Raw genomic sequence first — 20,084 nt, 5'->3', positions numbered from 1 at the left:
CATGTGAGTTAAATCTCAATAAAGCCATTGTTTAGGGGGAAAAAAAAGAAGAAAGAATGTGTAATTGAGGCTGGGAGAGGGTGAGAAACTTGCCCAGGGTCACACAGCAGAGCCTGGACTCAAATCCTCAGCCTTATCCCTGCTCACCTCCTCACCAAACCCCAGTGGAGGCGTCCCCAGCCCCCACCCCAGAAGGACAAACACAGACTCCACAGGCCACAGCGGGCGACGCCTCACACAGTGACTGCCTCCTGTGTGCTTGTCAAACGCCACTTTGTCAGGTGGGACCACTGGAAGGGGGCAGGCTTGGCCCAGAGGGACCCAAGAGAAGGGAGGTAACCCCAGACTCAGGCCGGTTGCCACCTCCATCGCTACGCCCCAGTGTCCCAGCTCCAGCCCTCGGTGGTTCTGAGACACCCCCACCCGAGCCTTCTGTCTGTGTGGTTGGCCCCTGGATGCCCTCAGGAGGAGGCACGAGGACATGTCCCCACCAGGGAAGGAGGTGGGAGGGTGGCAGGCCCAGCAGAGAAGCACATCTGAATCTGAAGACCAGTCCGTCTGTTCCCCGCCCCTGTGGCTGTCTAGGGCAGACTTCAGGACAGACAGGTCCCCGGGGCCCACCCCTCACCGCCTCCACTTGGCTTCTGGGCACCAGCCTCTGCCCAGCCCAGCTGGCAGCCGCAGAGCCTCCGGCTGGTTTCCGTTCTCTATTCTCTGCGAGAGGCCCGTCTGTCCCGAGTGCTGGGCCGGGGCACGAGCTGCCAGGCCAGTCTGACAGGTGCCCAGCACCCCACACGCCCCTGCCAGGCTGCGCCCAGGGATGAAGCCTGCACCCCTGAGCCCCCTGCCTCCAGCCCACCACCTCGGTGAGCTTCCCAGCCCTGGCTCTGGGCCCCACCTGGTCACTAGGAGGGGAAGAGGTGGCCTCTGAGAGCCTTACAGTGCAGACTGCAGGGCAGGGCCACCAAGGATCTTGAGGAGGGGAAGCCAAGAACTCCACGAGGACCCACTGGCCCTCAGTCCCAGCCTGGAGGTGGAGGGAGCCAGAGAAAACCCCAGGGCCCCGTGTCCTCTCCCCATCATCAGCCGCCAGCCTCCCGTGGGTCCAGCACATCCTTGTGTCCAGCAGCCGCCCCTCTGCCCACTGCCACGCGCTCTGGCAAAAAGTTGAGCCCTCGCCACTGAGCCCAGAGGCCAACCACCTGCAAGGAACTCAGGGACCCTGAGTGCCCTGCCCCCACGCCCGCACAGCCCAGGGATGAAGTGCACCCTCCTTGACTCCATGTCACTTGAGCACGGCTTTCCGGTCCAAAACCTCCTTCAGGTCTCAGCTGACCCATGACCAGACCCTCCGCAGGCAGCCTCAGGGGCCCCAGCCCTAGGCTCCTGCCATCAGAGCCCCAGTCACACCGGTGTGGCCCCTCTGCATAGGGAGCTCCACCCGGGCTAGCCCCAGCCCCAGGCCAGAGCAGGGCCCCAGGGACATCCAGATAAGCGAGCCCCAAGTGTCCAGCCCAGGAGCAGGAGCAGACAGCAGTGTGGGCAGGAGAACCTGGACTGGAAACGCAGAGCTCCAAGTGGACAGCCAATAAGGGCTGTTACTGGGAGCCAGTCTGTTCCCCAAACCCCAGGACAAGGACAGGGGTGGTGACTGTCACCCCTGTGGTGACAGAGGCCTGTCATTACCCCTGCCCCTTTGTTATCAGTCCTGGTCACCAGCTCTGGGCCCTGCACCATGCTGGACCCTAATCCTCACAACTACCCTGCAGGGCGGTGGTCACCATCCGGCTTTACAGAGGGGGACATGGGCACAGTGAGCTGCCCGAGGTCACCCAGCTGACACAAGGAGGTCACAGTCAGAGCTCAAGTGGGGCTGCTGCCCAAACCACCCCCTTCCCACCATTCATCACAGCCATGCCTTAGAGACACACACATCCATTCTGACACGGGGCGGGGGGACTCGGCCCGCACAATCTCGGGGCACCCCCACAGTGCCCTGGGTAGTATGGCATGTGCCTCCCTCCCATGGTGTGCTGGGGACAGTCTCACCTCTGAGCCACGGTCCACACTGACCCCTCCCAGGGGGAGCACCCTCGCCACGCCTTATTTCTTACCAGGAGGACTGCTGCCATCCGGGCCGGGCAGTTCTCAGGTACGGCAGCCACTTCACAGCCCCAATCGCTGCCCCCACACCCCATAAATGCCAGCAGCATCCTGTTACTGTGACAACCAAAAATGTCCCCGTGCATTTCCAAATGCCCCAGGTGCAGACACCTTCAGTGCCCAGCTCAGGCCTCACTTCCTTCTGGAAGCTTCCCCATCCCCCTCTTGTCGCAGAGACCACCCCCCACCCTGCTCAGGGCCCCAAATTCAGCATCTCCTGGGTGAGCCTCATCTTCCCACTTGGTGCAGAAATGCTCTGCCCGGAAACAGGGTTCCCAGAGATCAGAATCACCGGGACGGCGCCTCACACTGAAGATTCGGAGTCAGGGTCCGCAGCAGCCAGGTGGTTAAAAAAGGGATGGCCGGGGTGAGCCCAGTGGCGCAGCAGTTAAGTTTGCACATTCTTCTTCAGCTGCCCAGGGTTCGCTGGTTTGGATCCTGGGTACGGACATGGCACCGCTTGGCAAAAGCCATGCTGTGGTAGGCGTCCCACATATAAAGTAGAGGAAGATGGGCACAGATGTTAGCTCAGGGCCAGTTCTCCTCGGCAAAAAGAGGAGGATTGGCAGCAGTTAGCTCAGGGCTAATCTTCCTCAAAAAAAAAGAAGGGATGGCCTCCCCGGCCTCTCTGACCCTGGCCGCCACCTTCTTCAGGGACACTCAGTCATCCCCTCCCCCACTCCCCAGCATGTCCGCGCCCAGGATTGGGTAGATTACATAGAATGGAGTGTCTGAAGGAAGCCACATTTTGAGTTTGTGGTGTCCCTGGAGGTCAGGCAGGAGACAGAGCTCTGAGTCCCTCCGCAACGCCCCCCCCCCCCCGCGCCCTCGCCTTAATCACCACTAAGGAGGTCAGATGACCAGCTGCCCCTCTGGCCTGGGCTCCCTAGATGCTGAGATTAAGAGCTGGGATTAAGGACGGACACATTCCTGGTATCTTAGAGCCCCAGCAACGCGTGTGTGTGTGTGTGCGTGTGTGTGCTTGTGTGTGTGCCCCTAGGCACACAAGTGTACACAGGCAAGCGCTTTCAGGGGCATTCCTGGGTGTGCGTGCAGGTACACTCGTGTGAGTACATCTGCAGGTCGTCTCAGGTGCCTGTGTGGGTCTGGGCATGTCTGCATGAGGACACGGGCTAGGTCTCTGTGAATGGTCCATGTGCATGGAGGGGGGGGGGGGGGGAGATGCGTGTCCCTGTCCCTGTGGGCCTGTGTGTGTTCAGGTGTGAACATCGGTCTGTGTCTCCACACGTGTGCACAGGACAAGGGTGTGAGCCCAGGTCTGCGTGCTCCTTCACGGACACAAATGGGTCTGCACATGCGCACATTTCTACGTGTGCATCGACCCTCCTGAGCTAGGGAGAGTGTCTCCCAGCTTCTTCCACTCTCCTTCCAGGGGCTGCTAACATCCACAGCCACCCAAGGTGTTGGGAGCAAGCCCCCTACAGCTGAGAAAGGGGACAGACAGCAATTCGGGGACTCCTGATTCCTCCTGGCCTAGCCTCACACCTGAGCCACTAAAACAGCTGAAGAGAGAGGAACAGGCACAAACGTCCTTCCCTACACGGACACCCCGGCCCCCACGCAGCAGCACAGACCCAGCGACACACCATCACACCCACGTGCACGCACAACCCAGCCCCTCGCACAAACCACAGTCCTCCACAGAAACACGGCCGCAGCTGTCCCCTGGCTCAGCGACAGCCTCGCAGACCATGGGCGAACACAGAGCTGGAGCCCTTCCGGATAGGACATGGCCCCCAACAAGCCTCCCAGCCCCCCGCCTCACAGGAGAACAGGATTCCGCCAAGGCAGGGCTTAGCTTCCGGAGGCCGCCCAGGGCCACAGCCCGCGGAGCTGTTCTGCCTCTCACTGCTGGGGGACCCTGCACAGCCACGCTCTTTGCGCTCAGGGTCCTCATCTGAACACCAGGGTGACGGGCTGACTTCCAGTGGCTCTACAGCCCTCGAAACCACGCTTGAGGAGGAGCAGGTGAAGGGAATGGCAGTTCCGGGCCCAGAGGGCGAGGAGTAAGGAAGAGTCCCTCTAGCCGCGGCCCTAAGCAGCCCCTGGGCCCTTGAGACCCTGTCCCCCAGGGGACTCCTTGGGTCCTGGCCTCACTAAGTGGCAGCCGGGAAGACGAGATGTTCCAACCAGACAGGGAGTGAGTGAAGCAGAGGCCTCTGGGGAACCCAAGCGGGAGGGAGAGGGAGGGGAGGGTGGGAGCAGGGAGGAGCAAACAAGGAGAGGGGCAGCAAGCAGACAGGGGAGGAGGAGGAGGAGGAGGTGGGGAGGAGGGCTGCCGGGGTGGGAGGTGGATGGCAGAGGGGAGGCTCTCTCATCACCAAGCCTGAGCCTCGGAAAGCCGACAGTCCACCTCCCAGAAAGGTGGAGTCCAAAAGGACCCAGTACATGCCTCGGCTAAACGAGGCAGGCAGGCTGTGTCCCTCACACCCATTGCCCCCCAGCGCCAGCCTCCACTCTCCTTTTCTCCGAGCTTGGGGATCACAGGAGCAGGGGGCTGGGGAGAAAGGACAAGGTGTGACAACAAGGGAGAACTAGAAGTAAAAGAGATTGAGGATGTGCAAAAGCACAAAAAGGAAACAATGCAGCAGCATCAGAATTGGGAAAATGAAACAAAGTAACTAAACTAAAGGGCTAAACAGGGAGATGATGTAATGTGGGCGTAGCTGCTGCAACAATGTATCCAAGTGAGGGCTCCCAGGAGGAGGTAACAATGATCCCGTGGGCAACCAGATACCAGGAAGCACTGTCCCGCAAGGGGTTTAGTAAAGAATCCTAACGTGTAGAAGAAGACAAGTGCCTGAGAATCTAGAAGAGGTAGGCAGGAGAGAAGTTGGGAGCTGGGAGGAGAGGTCGGTAGGTAAAGGGTTCCCAGAGGAGGGGACATCTGTGCTGGGTTTTGGAGGATGAGTAGGAGTTCACGGCGAATGGACCAGCCCATGGAGAGTGAACAGCACGTGGGTAGACATGAAGGCAGGTGAGACAATGGTGTGCTCTGCACCCAGGGAATAGCCAGAAATCTTGGGTGGTAGCGGGGGGGGGGGGGGGTGGGTACAGGGTGAAGGGATGAGGCTGAAGAAGTACCTTGAATGCACTGATGGGAATCAATTTGGCATAGAGTCTTGTGCATGAGGCCAGCTGGGGCTGGGTCAGGGAAGGCTTCCTGGGGGAGGTGGGTGGGAGCTGGGCCTGCAGTCTGGGCAGAAGAGAGACAGGAAAAGAGAAGAAACACGGTACACGGGATGGTGCCCTGCCTAGGAGTCAGGAGACAGAGTTCTTAGTCCCAGCTCAGCCACCAACCTGCTGTTTTACTTTGGGCAAGCACTGTACCTCTCTGAGAGTCCATTTCCTCATATACAAAACAAGAAGGCTGAACTACCAGATCTCAGAAGATCCTCGTTATGACTAGAAATCACTCCTTTGGCCTCAGTTTCCCCTTCAGGACAATGAACAATTTGGATAAGAGTGCTTCCGAGGGTCCTTCTAGCTGAAATCATCTTCTGCCCTCTGATCTTCCCCAGCCTGGGCTGGCCGCAGCCCACGGCCCAACCTGGACAGAAAACACGCTGCAGAGAACAGCTGCTCGTGGAGGCCGAGAGCTGCCAGGCCTGGGCCAGGGCCTCCCTGACGGCAGCCACAAAGGTCCAGGCACCTAGCAAGACCTGACTGGCCTTAAAGGCATCCTCTCAGGGCACCACACTTTACAGTTTGCAATGCACGAGGCAGCACGGAGCAGTCTCGTGTACCAGACAGGACTCTGAGGCCAGGCTGCAGGGGTTCAAATCCTAGTGTACCACTTACTAGCTCTGTGACCTTGGACAAGCTATTTAACTGCTCTGTGCCTCAATCTTCTCTTTTGTGAAATCAAGGTAATAATGATGTCTCCTTCATAAAGCTGTTGTGAGGATTACCTGAGTTTTTATATATAAGGCATCTAGCAGAGTATCGTGCACAAGGCAGGCAGAATTCAACATTAACGTCATTGCGTTCATGCTCTCGTTAGCATCCCATGCCAGCCCCTCAGGGCAGCGGGGCCACACTCACTTTACAGACCAACATCCTCTTCCTGTAGAGTGGAACCCAAATGCCTTGGTCTGGACTCAAAGCCCACCTTGTGAGCCACTGGGCTCTTCCACGCCGAGGCTCTGTGGCGTTCATGTTCAGCCCCAGGGCACCCCATGGCACAGGCCAGGCACCCAGGAGGTGCCCATGAAAGTCTGTTAAATGCAAGAAACAATACATTCCCATTAGAAACAGTGACCCCTACAGCGATGGCTCTTCCAGCCCAAAGGGAGGCATGTTCCCCCTCCACACACGGCTCCCTCCCCTGGTTGGGAATGCTGCTTTGGACCACACGTGAGTTCCAACATACCATGACCTTTCACCTCTGAGCCTCTGTCCACCCTGGTCCCTCTGCCTATCAATGTGCTGTCATCCTTTAAGGCCTGGTACAAAAGCCTCCTCCTCCACGGAGCCCTCCCTAATTCTCCAGAGCCAAAACCAACCTCTCACTCCCCCGACTCACTCCCTTGGCCCTTCTCCTGTGCTGGCTCTCTCACCCAACCGGGAGCTGCCTGAGGTCAGAGATGGGGTTGAGGCCCCTCAGGGGTCCCGAGTACCTAGGAAAGGCCAGACACAGAGGGGGCATCAGTCCACAGTGGCTGAAGTGACTGGCAGCCCGTCAGTAGCACAGGAGGGACAAGGACAGGGTTCTGTACTGCCTGCCCAATGCTTCCTCCACCCACGACACCAGACTCCGGGTCCCGCCCCCAGCGGCCCAGATTTGACTGATCACGTCCCCGCCTCTGGGAAGAGAAGTGGTGCTCAGCGTGATGGGCAAGGAAAGGGATACCCCCACCCTGGCCCGAGAGGAACCAAAGACAGGCCACGTGAAGGTCACAGGCCCCCCAACTTCCCCAGCCCTGCAGGCCTGCCCCCTCCCAGCGGGGCCACCCCAGCTCAGGCCCTGTCTCTCTGGCCTCAGGTCTTTCTGAGAGTTCCTCAAATATGAAAACCATGGGGGCCTCTGGGTCACCGGGTCCAACCTCCCCATTTTACAGATGTGCAAGTGGAGGCCCAGAGGGAGAAAAGCTGCCCACGGTCACTCGACAAGCCAACAGCAGACTCACCTCTGAGACATGACAATCCTACGGAAAGTCTAAGAACTCAAACAAGCAAAATAAAGGCAGCCACCCAGCAGCAGCGTCCTTGGAACCAGCTGCTCCTCCCCCCACTACTCCTCACCCCAGCTAGTAAGTGAGGCGTCACTGGCCAGTGGACAGAGGAGGAGTGAGGCCGAGTCAAGGAGGCACTGGCCCAGGCTCACCCCGCGTCTGTGGGAGACCTGGGATTCGAACCCACCCCGGAGCGGCCAGCAGGGCTTCCCTTCCTGCTTCTCTTCAGTGCCCCCCCAGAAACGTCACACAGGCACAACACACCCACCATGAACACCCCCCCCCCCCCCACCCAAGCGAGGCTCACTGACAAGACGCAGGACACACGCAAGATGCACCTGCACACCCACAGCTCCCAGCACGGGGCCCTGCATACTGCTGGTGCTCAATAAATGTTTGCAGAATGAATGAGTCAAGCGAAAGACAGACCTCCGTGCACGAGCAGACAGAGCCACATTCCTCTGCCAAAAGCCCCCGACAACACGGCATCTCAAGAAGCACAGGCTCCAGCTGCTGCGCACCGCCCCACCCGGGGCACGCAACCTCATCACCTGGGCCTCTGCGTCCCCATCTGTAAAATGGGGTAACAACACCTGCCTCATGGGGCCATGGGAGGAGCAACTGGAACCAAGCATGTTAAGCAGCTAGAAGTGTGCCTGATCCACAGCACATGCTCTGGAAGTACTGGTCGTCACCATCATCGTCATTGTCATCGTCTGTGCCTGGCTCCCCAGCCCAGGGAGCCTCTTGAGGGCAGGAGCCAGGTGGAATTCAGCTGCAGACTCCCCCACCACCCCCTCAACAGGAGCCTGGCCCTAGAGGGTGGCAGTAAACACAGGGTGGGGCAGTGAAGGCCTGGGACAGACGTGGGCCACCACGCCCCAGCCGTGGGCGCTGGAGAGGGTGGCAGGCTATGGGTTCCACCAGGCGCCCCGAGAAGCAAGACTATCCTTTACTCCCAGCATAGCAGCCCCCAGCTCCCTGGAAGCCTTGCCCGCTGAGTCCCTGCAGCCCCACATGGCCCCCCAAACCCCAGCCTGGGGGGTGGGGAGACAGGCCTAATGAGCCACCACAGCCCCCTGGTGCCCGCAGTCAAATTGGCAATCAGTTTGCTGCAATTAATTTCCCAGATCTCGCTAGTGATTGATTCTAAATTACCCTTATTAAAGTCTGGGCTGGCAAGCAGGGCTGGGGGGTGGAGGGGAGTAGGGAGGATAAGTAGTGGACCTGGCTGGCAGTGCAGGGGTGTACAGAGCTCTAGGAGGGCCTGGGCGGAGGCTGACCCCAGGGGGAAGCAAGCCCATACCCAGTCCAGAAGCAGGATGCAGGCCCTAATCAGCATGATCCCCCCCCCCCCAAAAAAAACACCTTGGCCCTGAAGGGGTGGGATGATGAGGTCAGCAATGGGGTACACAGAACTCCAAAGCGGGCAAACGGGCAAGTGAACACGCAGCTCCACCAGCACCCGGCTGTGTGAGCTCTGGCAGGTGGCTTAACATCTCTGAGCCTTCTTCTAAATGAGGGGAATGCCACAGCCTCCGACAGGGGTCAGAAGGCACAATGAGACGCCTAAGGCAGGAGAACCAGCCCCAATCCTCAGGCATGGCCCCGGACCGCCTCTGGGCTTCAGGGTTCCCATCTGGGAGACGGCAGACGGTGCGGCTGATCCTCTCCTTGGCTCTCCCACCCTGGAGGTTCTGTGCAAACAACAACCTGCTCAGGGCCACGACCCGTGTGAGGAAGAGAACACAGCCGGGGGCTGCCCCGCTGGGAAGAAAATGGAAAGAACCTGGTGTCACCATGTCCTGGGCTGAGGCTGCGAACAGCGAGATCTCTCCAGGGTCCCAGGACTGGAAGGGCCTAAGGGTCATCGGGTCCAACCCTCTGCCTCCAGACTGGCCTGCAGGCTGCCCAGGGCTCCAGACCACCAAATTCCCCACAACCTCTGCACATGAGGCCCCGGGAGGTGCTTCCTGTGATCTGGCCCCAATCCTGCCTGCTCCAGCTGGGACTCTTGGCCAGCGTTCTCCCTTGTAGGGAACCCCCCACCCAGAATCTGCTCTGGGTCATTCACGATCTTTCAAACTTGATTCCCACACTCTCCGAGGGAAAGCCCTATCCCCATTCCCAAAAAGCCATTCCTCAGTGAGACGGAGCGAGGAGCGGGAAAAGAGCGAAACCGAAGCAGGTGAACAGAGACATTGACGTTTGCAGGAGCAGCCACTCCCTCCCAGCCACTCTGTTATCTCATCTTGTTGGATCCCAAACAACTCTGAGGCAGAGGGATTCTCAGCTCATGTGAAAGGAGAGGAGACTGAGGCTCAGAGAGGTGAAGCGAACTTGCCAAGATCACACAGCAAGAAACTGGCGGAACCAGGATTTCAACCCTGGTCCAGTTGGCTCCAAGGCCCCTGCTCCTTCTCCGACCTCAAGTTGCACCCTCAGGTTTGGAAACCCCAAAACAGACATAGTACCAAGGTCTGGGTGGGGACCCAGGGTGGGAAGAAAGAGGGCAGACCTCAGCCAGCTGGGGCATGGAGGCTGCATGACCCTCCCCACCTGGTATAAAAGGCCAGCGGAGGCGGTCCCTGCCCCCTACCCTCACCAGCAAGGTAGCAAAGGGGCCAGACCATTTGTCAGGGGCCACCCTGCCCCCATCCCCCAGCTGGGCCCTCAGCCACTGGCGCTCAGACTCACCCTGCAATCACGGCTTCCTGTTTGGCGCTGAGACTGGGCCTGGTCAGTGGGGGAGGGGAGCGGCCGCCCCTCTGGCCAGGGCCTGCTCTGGAAGGAGGGGGGCCGGAAGTGAAGGCCACCCGGCCTCCTGGGATCCTGGGAGGCTGGGAGCCAAAGCAAGGGAGGGCAGTCAACAAATATTTACCAGGCGCTGGCCTCGTGTCCCCGGGATGTGGGGGAACGTTAGGGAACAGCAAGCCAAGCCAGGTGGTCCAGGACCCGCCCAGACCCTGCTCCCCGCTGGGGTGGGCATGGGGGGGTGTAGCAAGGGGCAGGGCCCCGGGACAGCTCCAGGCTCTGGCCACCCTGCCCCCCCACGCCCCAGACACAAAATCACAGGGCTCCAAGCAGCTGGGCCGGAGCCCAGGCCACAGGGCCTCCTTCCCACCCAGACGTGGTGGCCGCGCCTCGGCACTCAGACCGCAGGCCCGCCCCACGCGGCCCCCTGGCGCCTCCCGCCCACGGGCACACGCCTGGGACCTGGCAGGACTCTGCCAGCCTCACTGTCCCCTCAGCCCACCTCCACAGCAGAGAACACAAAGCCCCAGCCTGGGCTCCAAAGCTCACAGTCCTGGCTTCCCTCCTTCCTCCGTTCCTTCACCCTTCATTCACTCACATCATTCATTCACACCATTCTGTTCTGAGCCAGGCACAAAGGCGGCCTTGGGGGTTCAGCAAAGAACAAGGCATCCACAGAGCCTGCCCTGGGGCCTCATGGCCTATCAAGAATGCATTTGGACACTTCTGCTGACTGCTGTGTGACCTCCACCAAGTCACTCCCCGTCTCTGAGCCTCAGTCACTCAGACCAGAGAGAACTTGAGGTGCAAAGGGACCAGGACTCAGGAATGGGGCGAGATGTAGATGTGGGCTCCACACGACAACTTCAGGGGGGATTAAAGGCAGGCCCAGTCACCTACACAGAGAGTGAGCCCCAACACTGGGGGCCTCCCGCACGTGTCCAGGGGGAATTGCGGCTGTTCAGACCCCTCTCATCCTGGGCTTCTAAACCTTTCCCTTCTCCTGCGCCATGATCACGTGACCCAGACACAAGCTCCTGCTGCCCCCCAATCCTGCTGACAGCCCTGCAGTTCACAAGGCTCTCCTGCCATCCATCCCCAGGGGCCCCCAGAACAGGCCGCCGGACAGACGACAGGCGCTGAGGCAGCATGGGAGCAAGGGCTCCAGGGCCAGGCCCCTTCCCAGACCTGCAACATGTGGTGGCCACCCACCTCCAAGGCTACCTGAGAATTAAATAAAAGATAAGGGACACGCCCACCACAGAGCCTGGCACAGAGCAGGCGCTTACGAAACAGCAGGTGATGGGGGCATAAGAGGGGGAATTGGGAGGCCCCGAGAGGTGAAGTAATTTGCCCGAGATCACACAGCAAGAGGGAGTGAAGTCAGGGCTGCAGCCCAGTTCCATTAGCTGCCAGGCCCTGGCTCAACCCAGCTCTGTCACTTCCAGCTGTGTGACCTTGCACAAGTCAGTCAGCCTCTCTGTGCCTCAGTTTCCTCACCTGTAAAATGGGGGTTCCAATCATCCTACCTCCAAGGATTATCACGAGGATTCAATGAGCCAACGCGGATCAAGCACCTCGGGCCTGGCTCTCGGCTGGCCTGCGGCTTCCATCACCCGGCTCTCAGAGGGGCGGCGCCTGCTTCCAAAGGACAGCCGCACCCCTGTAGGCTGGCGGGGCAAGACTCCAGCGCTCGCCGCCCCAGGGCCTCGGCCTCGGCCTCGGCCTGCGCCAGCCTCTTGGACTCCTGGTGCAGCCCCTTCTAGAACGACCCATCCCTCGCCCACAGCAGCCCTGGGGGAAGGTCCCAGCTCCACCGGGAGGGGCAGGCGGGACAGCCCGGCTTCTGGGGGGGAGCTCTGTCGAGACCCCCTTCCCTTCCGGAGGCCCCCTCCACCCACCTCGCTGCCACCTCAGCATCTTCCAGAGCCCAGGCCCATGGCTCCCCATCCCAGGGACCCCAGACCCCAAACCCACGAAGTGGGAGGAGCCATTTGTTTTCAAAAGGCCGGACGAACAGCTGCTTTCTCCAGCAGAGCCCACCCCCACAGCAAGCCCAACGGGGCAGGGGTGGGGCAAGAAGCACTGAATTTGCAGCTGGAGGCACTGTGCTGCTCCCCAGGGAGCAGAGGGCACCAGGTTCAACCCCAACCCTGCCATGAGGGTGCTGTCACCCCCAATTACAGTCCTGGAAGTCAAGTATTTGTCCCCAGTGGACAGGTAAGAAAGCTGAGGGACGGGGCAGGCTACAGCTTGCTCAGTGTCACACGGTGACCACTGTTATAGCTTAGCTCAAATCCTCCTCCAGGCAGCCTTCCCTGAGCCCTCCAGGCTCCCTTCTGGAAAGGCCCTATCTCCCGGGAGCTCACTCCAAGGCGGGCTCGGTCTACCAGGGAGCTCATTTTCTCATCACAACATCCCTGTGAGGCTGGCCCCGTCACTGCTCCCATCTGACAGGGGAGGAAGTTGAAACAGAGAAGTTCCCTACCCAAAGGCACACAGCAGGTGTTGGTCCCCGGAGCCCACCCTGGGGGCTAACAGGCAGCAGAGCCCCATGGTGTCCCTGTGTCAGGGCCTGGCCTGGAACCGCCTAGGGGTCCCCAACTTTTCATTTCTACAGTGAAGATAATCGTGCCCTGGGAACCCAACGTTCCCAGTCAACTGGAATGGCTGGAGGGCAGAGGAGGAGGGAGTTCCTGGATGCTGGAAATCGTGGGGGTGGGGAGAGAGCAGGAACCAGCAGGCCTGGGGGTCCCTCACCCTTCCACTCCCCAGCCCTACGTTCCCAACCACAGAATGGCAACCCTGTAAAGGAACAAGAAATCAGCCTTCCTTGAGTGCTGACTATGTGCCAGGCATCGTGCTAAAAGCTTTCCATATTAACCCCTTTTGCTCTCCTATTCTCCCCATTTTACAGAGATAAGAACGAAGGCACAGAGAGGTTAAGCCACTTTCACAAGGTCACACAGTGACAAAGCAGCGAACTCCCATCATTGGGAGAATGCAAACAAGACTAAGTGACACCTAAAATCTCTCCCAGCCCTGAGCTTTCAAAGAATATGTGCCAGAGCTAAAGTTTCCAGGAGCTCCACACTCCAAGCCTTTCTGGGCGGTGACATAAGTACAGCAGCTGAGGTGGCCCCAAGGGCAGGTGTCCCTCAGAGTTGTAGTCCCATACTGTCTCAGGAGGGAGGACTCCCCAGAGCAGACGCCAGACACACCCCCCCTTCCAACTTACCAGCCACAGCACGAATGAGACCTGCCACCCCCACTGAGGCCACTCCCACACACGCACTGCCTTTCCAGCGGGTGGGCAGACCTACGGGTCAGCCTGTCCCTCCCCTGCCCTGAGCCAGCCACTGCCCATCCCAGTGATGTCCTTACAGGACCCCTGCACAGAGGCCATTCCTGGAGCCATCCTGGCTGGGGCTCTTCTGCTCTAACCTCTGTCCTCCTTGCTCTGGTGTGGCACCGCTGGCGTTAACCCTCCACACCCCAGGCCAGACGAGGTGATGCCCCTCCTGGACAGCCTGCCCCTGGGAAGGTGTGAGGCCTGGAGATGACTCCCCCGCCTCCCCTGAGCCCCACCTCTCCTCTCTGCCACGTCAGCCGGCCATCTCAGCCTCCAAGCTCAGATCCCAGGGGTTTATCTGCCACCCAGGACTAGGGGTGAGCCACACCCACGCTCCCTCGCCCTGAGATGGGGGGCACACTGCCTCCCTGAGGCCCCACGGTGCACCTGGGCGGCACGTCTCGTGCTCTCATTTAATTCCTCCCACCCCCTCAGGAGCAGAAATTCTGAGCCTTGTTTTATGCAGTTCAGTGAGGGACGTGACTTGCCCAGGGTCACACAGCTCAGGACCCCTGTCTGGCTGCCAAGTGGAAAGCATCTTATCCCCAGCCCCTTTCACTCATCTGCACACCGGTTACTGAGTTCCTTCTGTGTATGGGCGCCCACATGGCCTTGTTCCATCCCTGAGAAGGGTGTCATGAGCCCCATTCTGCAGGCTCAGCAGGGTGCCACGACCTGCCCAAGCTCACATCACAAATTAGTGGCAGTCGCAGCATTTGAACCCAAGGCTGTGTGATTTCTGAGCCTTTGATTTCAAAGATGGTCTTGCAGAAATGTGGCTGAGAAAGTGACCCAGCTGCTAGGATGAGCTGGGTCCCTGTCCCTCCCAGGGACCTACTCTCCTCACTCCACCGGGGCGAGAACCAGGGACAAGGCATCCAGCCCACCAGGCCCGGCACTCCCCCGTCCCCCGGCTCACAGCCTCCAGGTGGAGAAGGCTGATGTCAAGAAGCAACCTCGGAGGCGCCTGTCCGCCTCCCATTGTACAGACTGGCCGGCTGAGGCCCAAGGAGGCCTGCACGGTGGGCACCTGGTCCTTTCCAGCCTGGGGAATGGGGGACAGGCATAGCTCCTAGAACCAACCAGGGAGATTGGGCCTAGAAACCCGCAGCTCAGCCCCAGTCCAGGCTCCGGGCACGTGCCCACTAGGGAACTCCCTTGGGCCCTGGGTCCCTCAAAGGTGGGAGGTGGCCCTGCCTCCCTGTACCCTCCTCCTCCTGCTGCCCTGATGGAGCTGGGACTCAACTCAACCCCATGGCTGCTTCGGTCACTCAAAGGGACACTCAGGGGTCACTTCACACACACACACACTCACCTCTGTCTGCACACACTCGGCCCCCTAGGGGGTACATGCCCCCTGCACAGGATTCCCCATGTGGCTGCATGCACATGCATGCCCACGCCTGCGCGCGCGCACACACACACACACACACACTCTCCCATGGGTCCCAGCACACGCCCACCACAGAGGTCTCTCCCACACACACACTCACCCCTGCAGGCACACACAGCCATGGCCAGCAGTCACCCAGCCCCATTGCTGGTACCCACCATGCACAATGGGTCACTCTCCACACAGGTAGGGATGGTGGTACCCACCCATGTGGTGGACTGACCTCATCCCTCATCCTTCACAGGTACATACCCCACAGGACCCCACAGCCTTCGCTGAGGTGGAGACACACACACACACAGGGTCACCCTCACTCACCCCCTCAGGTCACCTTCACACAAGTCAACCTCACCCCTCCCCCGCTCCGGGCCCCCATGCTGCCCTCCCCACAGCGACCCTCGGAGGAAGCAAACGCACACCCTCCCCCAGCAGAAGGAACCGACCCAATTCCCTAGAAGTGGCCACGGGCTGGGCACACCCACGAAGCCAAAACCACGTTCACTCCGGACCCAAGACACACCCAGCCCGGGCCCCGCGCCGGCGACCCCCAGCCGGCCGGCAGGGCCTCCCCGCGCCTCTCAGCCAGGGCAGCGGACCCCGCTCGGCCCGGGGACACGGATTCCCGGAGCCACGGGGGAGGGGAGCGCCGTGCTGACGACCGCCCGGGCCTCCCTCCGGGGAGGGGTCCCAAAAGGAAGGGGAAATGAACCCCCAGAAGGCGACAGCGGCGGGGGCGGCCTTCCCCACCGATGCCAGCAAGGGGGGGCGCCCCAGAGGGCAGGGCACGGAGGAGGGGCGCCCGGGGAGGGCCGGGGAGGCAGTGGAGGAGGGGCCCCAGGATGGAGCGGGGGTCCCGGGGCCGGGGAAGGCGCCCCGTGCCGGGAGGGAGCGGGGTCCCGGCGCGCGACACTCACCCCCGCGGCGCGCCCCGCCAGCAGCAGCAGCAGCAGCGGAGGCAGGAGCAGCCCGCGGGCCCCGGGCCCGGCCGCGCTCCCGGCCCCGGCGGAGGCTCCAGGGGCGGCCCGGGCGCGGCGCGGTGGCCCCGGCTTCATGGCGGCGGCGGCGGCGGTGGGCGCCTTTGTTCCAAGGGCGGCCAGGGGGCTGCTTGGTGGCGGCGGGCCCGGCGGCTGGAGCGCGCTCGGCTCGGGGCTCCCGGCACGGCGGCCGGCTCCGCCTCGCAGCTCCGCGCCCACAGCGGCCGCGCCCGCAGGAAGCGTGCGCCCCCGCCGCCGAGCGGCCGCCCCCGGCGCGGGGGGCGGGGCGAGCGCGGGCCCGCCCCCGACACCGCCCCCGCGCCCCCCCCCCCCCCGACACCAAGCCCTCCCCACCCCCGCGCGCCCTCCCACCCCCGGACACCGACCCCCGACCCCGCGTCCCGCGACCCCCCCCCCCCCGGCCCCGCCCCGCCCCGCCCAGCCCGGAGCCCCCCGCGCGCCCCCTTGACACTGACCTCCCCGCCCCCGCGCTGCCCCCCAACGCAGCCCCGCCGCAGTGGGCGCAGCCGGCACAGCGCGCCCAGCCCGCCGCCGGGCGACCCGGGACAAGTGGCCTGCCTCGCGGAGCCTCCGTCTGGAGACAGGGATCCCGCCGCACGTGCCTCCTCGGGCAGTCGCCAGTCGCGGGAGAATCCGTGGAGGGGGCGCGGGGGGACACGGGCTCTTTGAGGGTCTGAGCAGGTGGGTCCCATTCGTGTGATCGTTAGTAGCCCCCCACCCCGCGAAGGGCCCTGTTCTCCTGGCGCTTCCGGGACTGTCACCCCGCCACTGCCCAGCCAGGCTACGGAGGGGGCCACAGGTCACCCAAGTCCACAGGCCTTGATGTCTCCACGACACGGAGGGGCTGTGTGACCTCAAACCAGGCGCAGACCTCTCTGGGCCTCCGTCTCCCCTCTGCACACTGGGGGTGTCGACTTCTGGGCCCTGTCACTGGGTCTGGCGAGGAAAAGCTGGGCAGACCTGGAGTGGTGCTGCATACCCACCAGCTGTGTGACGTCAGGCAAGGCGCCCAGCTCTCTGAGACCCAGACTCCTCACGGTAGGATGGAGCCCCCAGCATCCAGTGCAGGCAGGTGCAGAGGTGTGTCCCCAAGTGGCGGTGTCCTGCCCTGGCCAGCTTCACCTCGTGGTCATCGTGCCTTTGCCTCTATTGCCGTGACTTGACTTGTTCCGAGTCTCCCGCCACCAGCGCCTGACCTCCAGGAGGGCCGGAGTTTGGGTCAAATTGTTCAGGGCTGTGTCCCCAGCGCTAGCACAGGGCCTGGCGCAGAGTGGGTGCTCGAGACAGACTTGTTGAATCAGTGAATGTGTCTCCCAGTCACCTGAGCTCAGCCCCCTCCCAGGTGTTTTGAGGGGAGAAGGGGTGAATATTTGGGGCATGGCGCCAAGTGCTGGCTGATTCTCTCATTCCAGCCTCTCAGCGACCCCAGGAAGCAGGTTCTGTCAATATCTCCACTTCCTAGGTGGGAAACTGAGGCCCCAAGAGGAGAGGTTATTTGCGGATGACGGCAGGCTGGAAGTCTGTGCCCTCAGCCCCTGTGTCCCGCACCCAGCGCAGGGCCTGCCGTCAGCAAATGGGAACTGAAATGAGCTGAAGCTGGTACAAATCCCCAAGGGAAAGGGAACCGAAACCAGGACGAATGGCGCCAACAGGGGAGAGTGCTGGGGTGGGCCCCGAGGAGCAGACTCTGGGGCACCAGCCATGGTTTGGGGGTGAGGGGGGCCCAGACTTGTCCTTCCGGGCCCTTGAGAAGAGGCCCAGAGGACAAACGTCAGCTCAGCATAAGATGGAGCTGAATTAGAAGGTGTTTCCTGAGAAGGAGTGAGGGCCCCGTCCCTAAAGGGTATGTAAAGCCAGGCCAGCTGCCCTTTGGCAGAGCTCCTGGAGAGGAAGGGACAGAAGCTTTCCAACTCTGATATTCAAAAATCTCTAGGAATTCTGAGGTCCCAGCCTCTGGAAATCCCATTCCCAAATCTTTAGGAATTCCAACCCTTGGGTACCGCGGAGAGATGGGTGGAGGGGGCCGACGGGGCCTGGGAGACGGGGAGCTGGTTCTAGCTGAGGAAGCACAGCTTGGAGTTGGAGAGCTCCGGCTCTGGGTTGGGCAAATACCTGGGTTCAAATCTGGGTTCTGCCAGTTAGGAGCTGTGTGACATTGGATGAATAACTTTACCTCTCTGAGTCTCAGTTTCCCAACTGTAATATGGAAATAATGACCACACAGGGTCATTCATTCGTTCATTCATTCAGTCATTCTCCAGATATAAATTGAGTACCTGTGTGTGCCAGGCCCAGTGCCAGGTGCCCGGTTGAGAAGACTAAATGAGCTCTTCCTTGCCACTGTACCGGGGGTTCAGTAAAGGTGGCTGGGGTGATGCTTGCAAGGTAAGGGACCTGTATGTAGGGACGGCTGCCTCCCAGAGGGGCTGCCATAGGCCCAGGGAACAGATGGTTGTTTGGAGCTCCCAAAGGCAGAGTTAGGGCCAACAGGGTTAGGGTGGGGGTTACAAGAAGCCAGATGTCAGCTCAGTGTGAGGAAGGACTTTTGAACTTTTGACCACAGATGGCAGTGGCTACTCTGATAGGTAGTGAGTACTCTGTCTTGGGAAGCATGCAAGGCTCAGAAAACTAGCTCTCAGCAAGGCCATTAAGACAGTCTCTGTGCAGCAGGGGGACAGTGAGCAGGGCCCATCTTCAGCAGTTCCGGCCAGTTCTGAGCCTTCTGGAAGCAACAGCCCCTCTTCCCTGACATCTGAGGAGATGGGGGGCGCGGGCAGGATCTGTGGGCTGGGCAGGCCGGGAGCGCCCCCTGCTGCTCCTGGAAGATACTGATCACAGCTGGAACGGAGGCTGGTCTGGGCCCCGCGGGTCACAGAGGCCTGCGCTCCCCAGCACCTCCCCTGCCCACCTGTGCCACATGCTGGTCTCTCAGGGTCTCCCCACACCTGCCGTCACACTCCCCTCGGAGCACAATCCCCATGGCCCACTTGGCCCCTCTGGGGAGCCTTCCCGACTCCCTCGGGCGGGGCTGACCCCACCCCTGCCCAGCCCCCTGGAAAAGCCCCATCCTTGCGCCCCCGCCCTGCTTTCGGTCTCCACTGTCTGTCCCCCAGAAATGGGGCCCCTCAGTATCCCCAGGCGACAATAATGACACCCCAGCAGAGCTGACTCTGTGCCGGGCTCTGCTCTACGAAGCGCGCACTGACATTATCCCCATTTCACCAAGGACAAACCAAGGCACAAGAGGAGTGAGGAGCATGCCCGAGGTCACACAGCTTTGTAAGTGAGACCTCAGATCCTGACACAGGCTCTTAAGAGTTCAGTGTCATGCCAGGTGCAGAGGTGTGTCGGGAAGCGGTTGATGAATGAATTAAAGAGTCAGGAAGGGCATACATACTGTCACATGGACATGACCAATCCGGGGACACAGATGAGCCTGGAGCCAACCCGGCCCAGAAGGCATGCCTCACCACCCCACTGACTGCCCTGCCCCATCAGGCCTTTCTCTGCCCTTGGCTGTTCTCCTGGTCCAATAAGTCAGCCAAGCGGCCAGCATCTCTGAGCTCCACGCTGGAGCCGCCCTATTCAGAGGTGCAGCTTGGGACCCGGCACACAGTAGGGGCTAGTAATCATTCCCCGACTCCACCCGCCCTGAGAGTTTGGACTGACCAGACTGGCTCTTTAGAACACAACGTTGCCACGTAGCAAGGACAGCCAGGGTCCACGGAGGGCTTACCTTTGCCAGGCACGATTCTGAGCACTTACTGGAACCGCTCTCTTCTACTCTCCCCACAATCCCGTGACCTGGGGACAGCAAACCCGCTCACTCCCAGGGTTGTTGCTGTGAAGGCCAAATGCACTGACACTGGGAAGCCCTCCAGGAGGAGCCTGGCACACGAGGGGCACTACGCATGTGTTTGCTCCTCATTCGTCCCCATTTCACAATCGGGGGCCTGGGCTCTGAGAAGTAGGTGACTTGCCCGGGGTCACACAGCCAGGAAGTGGTTGAGCCAAGATGCAGCCCCAGCCAGGTGGGCCGTCCTCTGTGGACATCCGCAGGGGGCCCTTGGGATCCTGGCTGGACCTCCAGCTCAAGGCTGGCAGAGGGCTTGGAAAACAAGTCCTGTCTCCCCGACCCAGCCTCCACCCTGCCCCTCCTCACACACCTGCTCCCATCATGACCTCCAGTCTTGCTCAGGATTCGCGATGAAGGCCAGAGCCCAGCCTCGCTC

At 61.1% G+C, this 20,084-nt stretch overlaps 1 protein-coding gene across 1 annotated transcript in view; it reads right to left on the bottom strand.

Moving 5' to 3' along the window:
• SDC3 (syndecan 3) overlaps positions 1-16,097 on the bottom strand; it is a 38,248-nt gene extending 22,151 nt beyond the window's left edge. The window contains exon 1 of the mRNA XM_023634750.2: positions 15,772-16,097. Coding sequence (XP_023490518.2) covers positions 15,772-15,909 — 138 coding nt within the window. The 5' untranslated portion in view covers positions 15,910-16,097. The remainder of the gene's footprint in view (positions 1-15,771) is intronic.
• Positions 16,098-20,084: the final 3,987 nt, after the last annotated feature.

Source organism: Equus caballus, chromosome 2 (assembly GCF_041296265.1).
Source record: "Equus caballus isolate H_3958 breed thoroughbred chromosome 2, TB-T2T, whole genome shotgun sequence".
NCBI lineage: Eukaryota > Metazoa > Chordata > Mammalia > Perissodactyla > Equidae > Equus > Equus caballus.
The sequence above is the reverse complement of the archived record's forward strand: the minus strand, read 5'-3'. Positions and strand labels throughout refer to the sequence as shown.